Here is a 13,262-nt window from a genome sequence, read left to right on the forward strand (position 1 = left end):
AAACCCGACCCAATAAGTGGGGGAACCCTAGTGGGAAAACACTATTATAGCGAGAGTTTTGTATACTTTTTCCCATTCCTCATTATTCGTTCCTTCAAACTCCAACAGCAAAAACAGGAGTTTTGAGGAAAACCCTAAAAACTCTCTCTTTTCATAAACTTTTTTTTCTCTCTCTCGCTTTTCACTAACTTTTCTTCAATCTTATTACAGCAGGTACCTTTTTTCTTCTTCTGTTTTGTTTATAGATGTAGATTTCATATATTGTATGGATAGGTTAGGAATTTTTTTGTTTTATATTAATATATGTGTTTTTTTTTATTCGATTTGTGGTTAGTTTTGTAGATCGATGTTTGGATTGTGTTTTAGATTAAATTTTGATAAAAAGATTGAAACTTTGTTGTTTTAAAGGATGGGTTTTACTTTAAGGTTTTATGTTTTGTAATAAAGGATTGAAAATAATCTAATTGAATAGATTTAGATCTATTTTATTTAATTTTGTGGTGATTTACAAATAATCGATTGTTGTTGTGTAGATATGGCAGGATTGGCAGCAGAAGGATCTCAGTTCGATGGTCGTCAGTATGATTCGAAGATGAATGATTTGTATGTTTTACTGGATTTATTTATATATTTGAGTTTTTATTATTGGATGTGGAATATGATATTGTATTTTTGGGTTTTTTGATTGGATGTGTGCAGACTCAGTGCTGACGGGGAAACTTTCTTCACTTCGTATGATGAAGTTTATGAAAGTTTTGATGCAATGAATTTGCAAGAGAACCTTCTCAGGGGAATTTATGCTTATGGTAAGTATCAGTTGCGCCTTTCAGTTTTTCATAAGCGTGTGAGATATTTTCTTTGGGAGTTTATGAAATATTCGAATAATATTTTTTTAGCTGCGTACTGGTTGAATTTACAAGGGAAATCGAGTTTGTTGGGTTTTTTACTGAATGATTATTTGGCGGTATGTGTTGCATAAGCTGCCTGCTCTCATTGTGTTGGATTATCTGTTGTGTTTTGCATATTGTACTGCATCCTGAGTAGCTCTTGGTTCCATGTGATTTACTTTACTTTTTGTTTTTGTAGGTTTTGAGAAGCCCTCTGCTATTCAGCAAAGGGGGATTGTACCCTTCTGCAAGGGGCTTGATGTGATCCAACAAGCACAGTCTGGAACAGGAAAGACTGCTACTTTCTGTTCTGGAATTTTGCAGCAGCTTGATTATAACCTGGTTGAATGTCAGGCTTTGGTCCTTGCTCCAACTAGAGAGCTCGCTCAACAAATTGAGAAGGTTATGCGGGCACTTGGTGATTATCTTGGTGTTAAAGTTCATGCTTGTGTAGGTGGAACTAGTGTTCGCGAGGATCAACGCATTCTTTCAGCTGGGGTTCATGTTGTTGTTGGCACACCTGGTCGTGTCTTTGACATGTTGCGAAGGGGCTCCCTCCGCCCTGATAGCATCAAGATGTTTGTACTGGATGAGGCTGATGAAATGCTCTCCAGAGGATTTAAGGATCAGGTCATTCCTTTTATCCCTTGGACTCTTTGTGTATGTTATCATTAATTATAATTTTGTCACGTCTTTCAAAAAAATTTAGGGTTTACATTTGGCACATATAATAATCAACCTGTCATTGAGAGGGAACATGAATATGATCATTTAGATGAACTGTATGTATTGCTAGTTATGGGGAATTTTTTAGTGATTGGGTAGGAAATTGGGATATCTTGTCTAACATTTGGAATACATGGTGTACTAGCAAAGAGCATAATTGTCTTAAAGGAGTTCTTTTGAATTTTGGTTTCTGGCTTTCGTCCTGTTTATAATTGGATGCACCCTTGTTAGTGAAATTCTGTAAGCTTTTGTATCAAAGTGGGGAAAAAAATCTCCTAATGACCATGGTACCCGGATCATTGTCTATAGTTTGGTGACTGGGCGAAGAAGAACTGGGTCATTTGTCATTTGTTTTCAGTAATGCAGAGTTTATCATCCTTTTTGTTATTATAACAGATAGTGAAGCATAGGACAAATTTGACAGTGTGGAGTCCCCTCTTGTGACTGTCTATAACTACAAAATTTATTGTTTCTTTCTCTCTGTTATATTACTGACTGTACTAAAATTCAGTTAGTAAACTTTTACTACTATACTTAAGTGTACTGTTCATGTTTCAATTCACTTGTGCCATATCAGTGTGTAACTGTATGTGTAGGGTTTGAGTTGTGTTTTTTGCTTGGTGATTGTAGCTAATAAGTAAATAGATCATTACAAACAAAATATTCATGGTTTTGCAAGGCACACATTGTTTAGCTGATCCTAGATACTGTTCTTGTTTTTGTCTGATTGTTACTTGCAACTTTTTGAACACATGGAAATGTTTTCTGGTTACTTGTTTCATTTGAATGTACTCATAATTCATTCATTTGCAAATGTTATAGTTTGTGCATGAGGTTTCATTTGAATGTACTCATAATTCATTCATCTGCAAATGCTATGGTTTGTGCATGCGGGTTTCATTTGAGTGTACTTTTAATTCATTTATCTGCAAATGTTATGGTTTGTGCATGAGGGTTTCATTTGAATGTACTTGTAATTCATTCATCTGCAAATGTTATGGTTTGTGCACGAGGCAACATTAGAAGTTTTCGATTAAAAATATTTCTCGTTTGTTCTTTGTACATCTATAATTTTTTAGACGTCTTTTTTAAATATTTTACTCTCTTTAGTTGTTTCTGCATCTATAACTAACAGTTATTTGCTACTTAAATATAGAATATAAACACCTCAGTAGTGTACATCTTTTTCTTTCTATTAACTTCTCATTCTTATATGTATACTTTTTACTGCAGATCTATGATATTTTCCAGCTTCTTCCCTCCAAAGTTCAGGTTGGGGTGTTTTCTGCAACCATGCCACCTGAAGCCCTTGAGATCACAAGGAAATTCATGAACAAACCTGTCAGAATCTTGGTTAAGCGTGATGAGTTGACCCTTGAGGGTATTAAGCAATTTTATGTTAACGTTGAAAAGGAAGAATGGAAGCTGGAGACACTCTGTGATCTATATGAGACTTTGGCCATCACCCAGAGTGTCATCTTTGTGAATACTCGACGCAAGGTTGATTGGTTGACCGACAAGATGAGGGGTCGTGATCACACAGTTTCTGCCACTCATGGAGATATGGACCAGAATACCAGGGATATCATTATGCGGGAATTTCGTTCTGGGTCCTCACGTGTGCTCATTACCACTGACCTCTTGGCCCGTGGTATTGATGTGCAACAGGTTTCTCTGGTCATCAACTATGATCTACCTACACAGCCAGAGAACTATCTGCATCGTATTGGTCGTAGTGGACGTTTTGGGAGAAAAGGTGTGGCGATAAACTTTGTGACTCGTGACGACGAAAGAATGCTTTTTGACATCCAGAAGTTCTATAATGTGGTCATTGAGGAGCTTCCATCTAATGTGGCTGATCTCCTCTAATCAGCTTTTTCCTTGGTATTGTTGAGGTAATGGGTAATGGGTATGGAATTTGTTAGCACTATTTATGTCGTTTATATAGATTTCTTGTCCTAATTTAGTGTCATAAGTACCTGACTTTTTTGAGTGTTGTTGGTCTTTATTTGCAATGGGGTGGTTGTCCATTTTCGCTGTGTGGCATCCATGTTTGCAGATTTTGTCGTAAGTTGGAGTTATGTATTTTTAAGCTTTCATACTATTTATAAGGGGATGTGGTCTGGTGGATTTATTCCTTTTTACCCCCCCTTTGAGGTCCGAATATTTTTCTTTTCTTTTTTTTTAAATGGTGAGGGAACTGAACCGTATGTAGAATCTGATGAAGTGTTATGCGCTGAAATTTAAGCTTTTTTTAGCTGATCATTCAGTGAGATTCTTTTTTATCCTAAGTTGCATTGACACAGATACGCGTGTCTATATTGGACACGGATACGGAGTGTCTGACACGGCGAAATATCAAAAGCAGAGGAATATCACACACTATGCGTTTCTGACACGGACACGTCGATACGTATCCAACATAGATTATTTTAGAAATATGGCATGTCCATGTAACATAGTTTTTATCGTTTATGTTGATTGTGATTCTGATTAAAAAGAACTCTTTTGTTCTTAATGATAAGCAGTTCGTTATCAGATGTTGGGCTGTTAAATGTATTACTAAGCCAAGAGGTATTACCTCCGTAGGGTTTGTGCATTAGAATGTTATGTGGTACTGGTTTAACAAGTGTTTTTGCAGTGATCTAGATTTTGAATTAGATTAGTTGGCAAGTGGCAACTGCTTAGCAGTTGAACTATTGTTAACTTGAGTTATGAAATTATAATATGAAAATGTTGATGGAAATGCCAGCTTTTATGTGCAAGTAAACTGTAGGGGTTTTGGTTCTTGGGTCACCAATGGGTGGGCGTAATATAATAGTTCTGATTGATAGTAATTTAGATATTGCTATCAAGTCCTTGAAAGCATAACACACTGTAGCTTGCTTTAAGTTGTCCACTGCAAGTTAGCATTGGCAAAATACTGTAGTGTGGTCTATTTCTGATCCATACCAACAGTAGAAAGCCTGCAAATAAAGATAAGTCTAGGTTATTGTGACATACCTCGTGTTTGCTGATGTAAACAGTGGCTGCTTGGAAAATAGTTTGGAAAAAGGAATTAAACTTTTGGAGGTATGAAAATTCGTATTAGAGTTGTATGGACTAGGTCTGATTTGTATTGTTTATTCAATTTTTGGTATGATGACATCTATGATGGCAGTCTTCTGCTAATTGGGAAGTATTGTTTATGTCCAGTGCATGGATTGGTTCGTGTTAGACCCATTCCTAGTATTTAAAATGACCAAAGTACAAAAAGTTATCACCAAGCTTAACAGATTTTCTTATGTACAAGTACGGGGTATTGACGGACCACATTACAACCACATCAGCTAGACTATTATTTAATCTTTAATGAAGAAATTCTTTGTTGCATTCGATTGTATTACTGCTTGGTAAGTTTGGTGGATGGATGGAAAAAGATATCTAATCAACACGAGTTTTTGCAAATTTTCAGAGTTATTTGGCAAAGATAGACACCTCTTAACTCTAATGGTTAGCCAATGTTTTGCTAATCTGCTCAGTTTTTCCTCTTCCCTAAATTTATTGGTGTGAGTAACTTAGAACAGGAAATCATTAGCGTTAATAATGATAAGTTAACAATAATTAAACGTTAGTTCTCAACTTCTTATACTGGTTACTTTCTTTCATTTTGATTTCACCAGTAAGACAGACACTAATAAGTCGGCAACAAAAATTTGGTTGACCAGTCGACGGTACTAAATAAGTCGGCAGCAAAAATTTGGTTGACCAGTCGATGGTATTACGCGTATCAAGTTCAAAGGCGATGAGTTTTTAAAATGTAAGGTAACCATTTTATTTCCCATATACATCGATTGCCTTCTTGTTTGACTTAAGGCACAGAGTTTAACGCAACCGTTTAGTCAAACTAAAATGACACTTAGCCACCTGATGAGAGTTAACCACCAGTCATCAAAATATGCTAAATGCCGCACCAAAACCATACAAGGAATCATTAAATATGCACCACTTTCCTTTTAATTCACAAACTGTAATACAGCCCTACAGAAAAGCCAACCTCTTTTCTCTTTACTCTTTTCTCTTTTGTCCCAACAAGTCTTGCAAGATAAATACTAGTCATGGAAGATTTTAGATCCAAGTCATGTGGTGATGATAAGATGCAGATAGAGAGTTATACAACTTCTCACGGTGTGCATGATTTTAGAAGTTACAGTACTTCTTATGCATCTTCTATGCCACAAGTTCAGATGGATAACAGAGAGATGAAGTTTAAGAAAGGTAAGGGTGGTGGGTCATCTTCTAAAAATTGGAGTTTCAATGATCCTGAGATACAAAGGAAGAAAAGGGTTGCTAGTTACAAGGTTTATGCTGTTGAAGGCAAGATGAAAGGTTCTTTCAGGAAAAGTTTTAGGTGGCTTAAGGATAGATACACACAGGCTGTCTATGGATGGAGGTGATTTATGGCCTTAAAGCATCGATGGTGCTTAATTTATCTCCATTTCTTTCTTCTTTGGTTATTCTGGCTTGTACTTGGCTTTTGCATACATACATGTGTCGTTGGGTGTTTTTTCTTCTTTTAGCAGTTTCATGGATCAAGAGTTTGTCACATCTTAAGCTAAATGTTGGTTTTGCAGTTTTTTCAAGACCTTGATTTGTCCATATTTGTTATTTGACCTTGGAGTATTATTATCTTGGGATTTCACTGTCCGCATTACCTGAATAAACTGCACAACCAATCCTATTCATTCTCAATCAGTACTACTTTCCATTACCATAGTGGCTTTGCGTTTCAATCAAGCAAAGAGCCATTACAAAAGCAATTGTAGACTTGTAAAAGTGATACATTCAGTGATTTTCAGTCTGCTGTCCCAGTTATTCTATCTGAATTATTGTAAAGAAGTAATCATATGTTAACTCCAAATTTTAAGTGAATACTTTTCAGGAACTCATATTCTATAGTCTAACCAGCCTAATTTATAGGAAAGGTAGTAACCAAATTTAGGCAGTAAGATGTTTGAAATTAGATATTGATAATTTGATATGTAGCTGCATTTGCAGTATCCATAATCTCATTTTTGTTTGATATTGACCATTATAGGCATCGAATTCAGGCAATGGGGAGTTTTTAGTTTTATATCTTTATTCATTCTTAATATAACCTTTTGTTTTTGGTGCATCATTCACTGATCACACTTTCGGTTGCCATCGATCGGCACAACGTTGTCCTCCCTATCCTATTAAAAAAAACGCTTCAATAGCCGCCACTCAGTAATCATTTTTTAAGAATTGCTGATGCGTCAATAAGAACTAATGACGATCAGCAAGCTCATGCTTAAATTCTGCCATAATGTTTTCAGTTTGGTTAAAAATTACAACTCTTTAAAATGAAGTAAAAAGTTGCAATATGCAGCACGATGGGCATGTAGCAACGCCCAAGTGTGGATATTTAAGTTCAACTGTTATTAGAGGTGTAAAATTTTCCGGAATTAGTGGAGGTGTAACACCCCCATTGGAAGTCAGTAATCATTTTTAAGAAGCTGACGCGTCAATAAGAAAATGACGATCTTGCAATTTTGCTTAAACCATTGTTTTAGTTTGAAAAAACCCTAAAATGAAGTAAAAAGTTGCAATAAGCACGATGGGTTTAGCAACAGAATGATTCAACTGTTGACAATTTTCCGGAAGTAACAGTGTAGATGAAAATAAGGCACATTTTCCAACGAAAGAGAACAGGTCTACCAGAATGATTATTGACAACCATATCTGAAAAGAACGCACATTTTCCATCTAAAGTACACCAATATTTGAGCAAATTGAGCAAATAACCTGACTTACTAATTTGCTATATGTCAAATGTAAAGGGTGAGACAACCCTCCCCCAGAAAAAGAAAAGTAAATGAATGAGATCGGTGCCCTCCAATGGCATCAAACTGATTGCTCTGCCACATGTACACACTCCAGCAAACAATGAAACATAATCCAGGTAATGTGGCAGTCCTGCATTAGTTCAAGGCTTTTCTTTAACATGTGATATCAAGTGATGCAATGTCGATGCCTGTATGACCGTGCTTGAGTCTGAATCCCTAGAACGTATAGACCCAGATCGTCTGAGGCTGATATTCTTCTCAACACCACTTAGGAATCGTTTAGCTGGCCATGGAAGATGTTGTAACAACCTTGCCGAACTAACCAATAAAACCACTCCACCAATGATGGATAGCCTACAGATGAGTTTGCAAGGAAAAATCTCAATATGTTCGCAAAGGAAAAAGGACATTTTAGAAAATCTAAGGGATTACCATCCAAGCAAGAGCCAAAAACGACCAACTGGAGAAGAAGGTAATTGTTCCCCTAGAGCAAGCATTCCAGCAAGTACACCAGTCACTATCGATGCAACAGCAGCACAAGTGGACACCACAATGGCCCTTCCATGTTTTAACCCCCGTGTCTGTCAACAAGCAGTGATCAGATCAGAAAGAAAGAAGCTGTACTGGAAAGACCATCAGAAATCATACTGAACAAGGAATATTGGGTGGGAAGCTTCATAGACATGGACTATTACATATGCGTAGCAATCTGCAAATAATCTTAGGATCAATATCTCTACTTGCTCGCATCTCCAAACTGATTGGGTGCTATTGAATGACTTCAAAGTGTTCTACCCCCACTTTTTTGGTTCTAAGGATTTTTAATCTATACAACATCAAAGAATCAAGAAAGAACAAATAGAAGATGGAAAAAATGAGAAAATAAAAAATCTGGGACAGGAAGCACAAGACTGAAATTAAAGACTTAGACTTGTGTTGATGATGTTTTAAAGATGCACTCAGTTTGCACATCGGCTCGTAAATACAGTCATACTGGAATGCTTGGGTTACAAAGTCAAGCTAAAAGCACTGTATTTTCAATAAATCGTTGCTTTAATTTTCAGTAAGTAGCATTTTTCCCTTGTCCTCTTTTACTGACTGAAACTAAATAAAGACATTTTGTAGTTGGTTACTACACTAAATAATTCTTTTGAAGAAAGATAATAGCAGTTTCTAGTCAAGAACAAAGCAAAGGAGCTATGCAGGAAAAAAAAAAAGAAAGAACTTGAGATAAGATCACAAGGTCACAAGCTCAAGAGAGTGAAAACATAACAGAATTCACAATATGAACGAATAAAAATGCATTGGCATGCTAAAAGTTGCAGCACAGAAGCCACCAATCTTACTCATATTGATATCTCCTATATTCTGGATGTGAGACATAATCAAGTGGCTAACAAGTTCAAGTGATCTCAATCTAGCAACAGGGGGTATTCAAGTGATCTCACAATGATCCCAAATTTTCTTTTACTCTAGGAAGTTATATACTATTAGGAGAAAAACAATGCATGAAATACATTCAGTTGGATAGTTGAAACGATAATTTCTATAACATACCTGATAAACAAATCCTGTGCCACTACAACATATGCTGAGAGAGATGCAAATAGGAACCAGCATCTTAGAGAAGCCTTGCTCTAAGAAAACAAACCCCATCTTAGATATCACAGATGCCATCCTGCAAATTGCTTGGAGGTGTTAGTTCTATAAGAAGCCCTTCATAATTTTGCATTTTTAAGGATTCATATTTTTAGTAGATCAGGACCATTATCCTGAAAAACATAAAAAAGAATAATACTGCAAGGAAATAGTAAATCACCCGAATAGAATGCCTGACTCCAAGCCATAGATGATTTCCTCAAGAACTTCAGATTGCATCTGCATGGATAGTTGAAAAAGCCACAATGGAAAAAGAAAATCAAAAGAAAAAAGACAACACCACTGAACTATGTATAAAATTGAATGGATATAGTTTATCAACACATAGAACTATCTGTTGTCAACCGAGCAGAAAACGAAACTTACCAATTCTTGTTCTCTCCTTTGACGCCTGTAGATGCGAAGCCATCCACTAAGTAGGGCCTGTAAACCCAAGAGTTCCATCAGTTTTACTATTAGCAGTAATCACACCACAAAGATTCACTGTAACTAAAACTAGGTCTTTCCATATCCTCAAAAAGATTCAAAAAACAATATATTTATTTTTTACTATGAAGCACCGACACTCTGCAAAACTGCTTCATGTTTTTACAGTGGTAACAATTAAGAATGGCAACTTTCCAACATAGAAAACCTCTTCTACAATTCAATGATTCCACAATACAATTGATTTTTAAGGAAAAGTATACACTATTCATGTCATATGGTGCATGGATATGATACCTACAAACAAGATCAAGACGACGAAAATCAGCAAAGGGAGATGGACAACTGATACAGCAGAAGCTTTTTGCTCCTCTCCTCCAACACCAACTCCTGCAAAATATGAATGTGTATTCATTATAACCTGAAAGATCAATATACTTGGCCACCAATTCATATAAGTTAGCATTGGCTGTGTCAAGACCAATATACTGGCCACCATATAATTTAGTATCTGACGTGTCAAAGATGTATTAGCTCATATATGTCAAGTGTCAAAAAATCCTGAGTTCATTTTCTGTGCATATCCGTTAAAGAAAATTATGATGAGAAGTTTGAGAACCTATTGTATTATGAATTTTGTTTTAAAAGTCCTGGCGTAAACTGTAAATGGAGTTGGAGGTGGCTTGCAATAAGCCTCCTCATATACAAGCATTGTCCACATCATTTATAACTCTGGCAGTCCCACGAGCATTGTAATAGACTAATAGTTCCCTATGCCAAATGAAACATTTCCATCTCCACAATCATTATGACCTCTGTATGAATAGGAAGCAGTTTTACTTAGAAAAAAGAGAGAACTATTTACATTAAGAAAAGATTTATTCTGAACTTAGAATACCTATTGTGCCAACACCGGCCATGACAATCCCAACCCAGTCAATAGCATTCATAACCTCTTTAAGATAGAAATGCGAAAAAATGCAAAGAATAGCAAGTCCACAGCCAGAAACTGGTTGAATAACTGACACCTGCATTAAGGAGATTGATTAAAGTTATCAGGAAAAGGTACAAGAAGGAAACCCAGGTGCTGTACCATCACTTATTGCTGATATAATCATATAATGTAAAAACCTGATATAGATTGAAACTCACCGGAGCTTGAGATAAAGCCTTTAGCATCAGAAGAGCTCCAAATATATCCATTAGAAAACCTACAGTCCAAGCCTTGTTGAAAGCATATGCTTTTATTACCTAACGGAGAAGTACAATAACCATTCACCATATGTACAATACCAGATTAGACAGTAAACAATATCTGCAGGATGTAAGAATAATCACTAATCACAGACCTCATAACATATCTAACAACTTGCAAAGAACCAACAACAACATTAGAATTCAGTCGGTCAAGTTTGATAATTGTCTATGACCGGATATCATACAAAATTGACTATGGGACCTTGTCTTAATCATTTCAGGTCTGCTCAAGTACTAATCATGATTTTTCATGACACATGCTCACCTTAAGACAAATTGTGTTACTTCAATTCTATTATTACCACCCCACCCCATGCTCACCTTGGTCCTCTGCAAAGCAGCTAGCTCTTATAGTGTGTTACTTCTGATTGGGTTAACAGTACCTAAGGTCCTGCATTCAAATATAGGTGCAGAGCTAAACTTCTTCGATTGGTGATGATTTCTTTCAACCCAAGTCACATTGACATGGATATGAGTGTTTTTGTCCGACACGGATACAGAGTAACCGACATGGCAACCTATATGAAGTAGGACGGACGGACACAGCTAATTACAAAGAAAACTACTACTATTCTTTAATTACTCAAGAGTCAAGACCTTATAAAGAGATTCCTTACAAATAAATTACTACGAAAGTGGTATATCATGGAATTGTAACAATGTTAATAGATTACATTCCTAGTCTTTTAGGGTCAAAAGAAACGCTAGTTTGAAAATTGTAAATGCATAACATGTCCGTATACACGGATTTTTTTTAAGAATGCAAAGTGTCCATGTTACATAGCTATCAACTACTATATTCGCTACTTCTCTTCCAACTCTTCAGTGACATTCATCCACAAGTGTTATCAATTTAAACATTTGTGAACTCCAACTGAACTAAGATCTGATTAAGAAAACAATTAAATGGCCAAACGCAAGTACCCAAGCAACTTAGATTCAATGAAGATGATGAGGAGCAAAACCAGTCCACCAAAGACTAGCAATGAAATGGATATATCATTAGGTGTCTCCCCTACACCCCATAACAATTTTCGCAAGCACCTCATCTGTGTGTACACTCTAGGTTTACTCTGTACACAATATCTTGGTACGATTTACTTTGGGCTTTAAAGCATCTCATAGAGGTATATAATGTTCATATATAAAGTCATTCATTAACACAACATAATAACTCCACACAGAAGAATATATCATGACAACGTAATTAGAAAGCAGTAATCTGGCTATGTATGTGTCTTCAAGGGCTAAGACACACTCCAACCCAAAGCATTATGAGAAAATCACAACTACATATATCCAAATTTACGCAAAAAAAGGGTCTGTCTACCTTTTAAAAAACATCTGATAATTTGGTCAATTTTATGTATATAGAAGATTTTCTTGACCTCAAAATCAATCCATTTCCCAACAATAAATATGTCTGAAAATTGCAAACACACAATAACATTGAAAATGCACATTCTTTCTATAAATGCTAATCATAAAAAAAAAAAAAAAAAAAGCCCCATCATCCAAAATAACAATTTAAGCTCAATGAAAATGTCATGGGAAGACTTAAAAATCGATTCTTTAATCTAAATAATTGAAAAATGAAGAGGGGTGGGTAATGTAATAATAATAATAAATAATAATACCTTGAGCTTGAAAGAAAGAGGAGGAAGAATAATGGTTCCTTTCTTTTGTAAAACTTTGCCTATATTGTTTCCAGCTGTTGCTAACAACGTTAAGATTATTGACTCCCACATCTCTCTTCTTCTTCTTCTTCTTCTTCTTCTTCTTTGTTTGTTTATGTGAAAAAAAGCTCAGTTTCTTTCAAGAAAATTTGACAAGGACAAATAAATGGTTTTTGTTGCTGTTGTTGTTGGGAATAAGACAGGTTTTATAGGAGAAGTACAGAAGCAACCCCTTTTTCTAAGCGTTACACCGTACAGACACCACCAATGCAGGAAGAATATCCGAATATTTAAAACAGTTTCAGGCTCAATTAAGTTAAAAAAAAATAAATAAATTATGTGTGGCTTTTGTTTTAGGAAAAAAGAAACTGTGGAACACATCTTTTTTGAATGTGATTTGACAAAAATTTTGTGGTTTGTTTTGCCACTGAGTTTACGAACAGAGGATGATACATTAGAAGATGGGTGAATGAGATCATGGAATTGTGTGAAAATAAGGTCCCTGACATAACAAATTTGGGTGTGTATGCATGTACCATATTGCAAACTATGTGGGATAATAGGAATATGGAGAAATTTGATAGAGAGTCTATACTAATAGCTACAATAATTCAATGGGAAAGAACACTCAAAGCTTTTGACAGGAAGAATCTAAACCCAATTTTTTTCTATTAACACTATACGAATATAAATTAAAACCATAACCCATATGCTTCAACATCTATTAGTAACAATAATAATATATCTGCTTTGCATTATCATATAAGTAACATCGCTCACATGTC

The 13,262-nt window shown here is 35.6% G+C and overlaps 3 protein-coding genes across 3 annotated transcripts; 2 read left to right on the forward strand and 1 right to left on the reverse strand.

The window, feature by feature from the left end:
• On the forward strand, nt 1–3,878 carry LOC147507064 (eukaryotic initiation factor 4A-11). Its single transcript, XM_086599778.1, has 5 exons — nt 1–213; nt 534–603; nt 700–806; nt 1,087–1,517; nt 2,847–3,878. Exons 2-5 carry the CDS (start codon nt 536–538, stop codon nt 3,480–3,482), a joined length of 1,242 nt encoding a protein of 413 aa, XP_086455904.1. The 5' UTR covers nt 1–213; nt 534–535; the 3' UTR covers nt 3,483–3,878.
• A 1,694-nt stretch (nt 3,879–5,572) lies between these two features.
• Nucleotides 5,573–6,235, forward strand: LOC147507065 (uncharacterized). Its single transcript, XM_086599779.1, has one exon. It carries the CDS (start codon nt 5,711–5,713, stop codon nt 6,047–6,049), a length of 339 nt encoding a protein of 112 aa, XP_086455905.1. The 5' UTR covers nt 5,573–5,710; the 3' UTR covers nt 6,050–6,235.
• Nucleotides 6,236–7,285: 1,050 nt separating this feature from the next.
• LOC147507066 (magnesium transporter, putative (DUF803)) lies at nt 7,286–12,653 on the reverse strand. The gene is made up of 9 exons (XM_086599780.1): nt 12,439–12,653; nt 10,697–10,795; nt 10,443–10,572; nt 9,846–9,934; nt 9,485–9,541; nt 9,279–9,337; nt 9,017–9,137; nt 7,892–8,040; nt 7,286–7,813 (listed from the first exon to the last, which is right to left on the reverse strand). Exons 1-9 carry the CDS (start codon nt 12,547–12,549, stop codon nt 7,600–7,602), a joined length of 1,029 nt encoding a protein of 342 aa, XP_086455906.1. The 5' UTR covers nt 12,550–12,653; the 3' UTR covers nt 7,286–7,599.
• Nucleotides 12,654–13,262: the final 609 nt, after the last annotated feature.

The sequence above is a fragment of the Coptis chinensis genome, chromosome 3 (assembly GCF_015680905.1).
Source record: "Coptis chinensis isolate HL-2020 chromosome 3, ASM1568090v1, whole genome shotgun sequence".
In the NCBI taxonomy this organism is placed as follows: Eukaryota; Viridiplantae; Streptophyta; class Magnoliopsida; order Ranunculales; family Ranunculaceae; genus Coptis; species Coptis chinensis.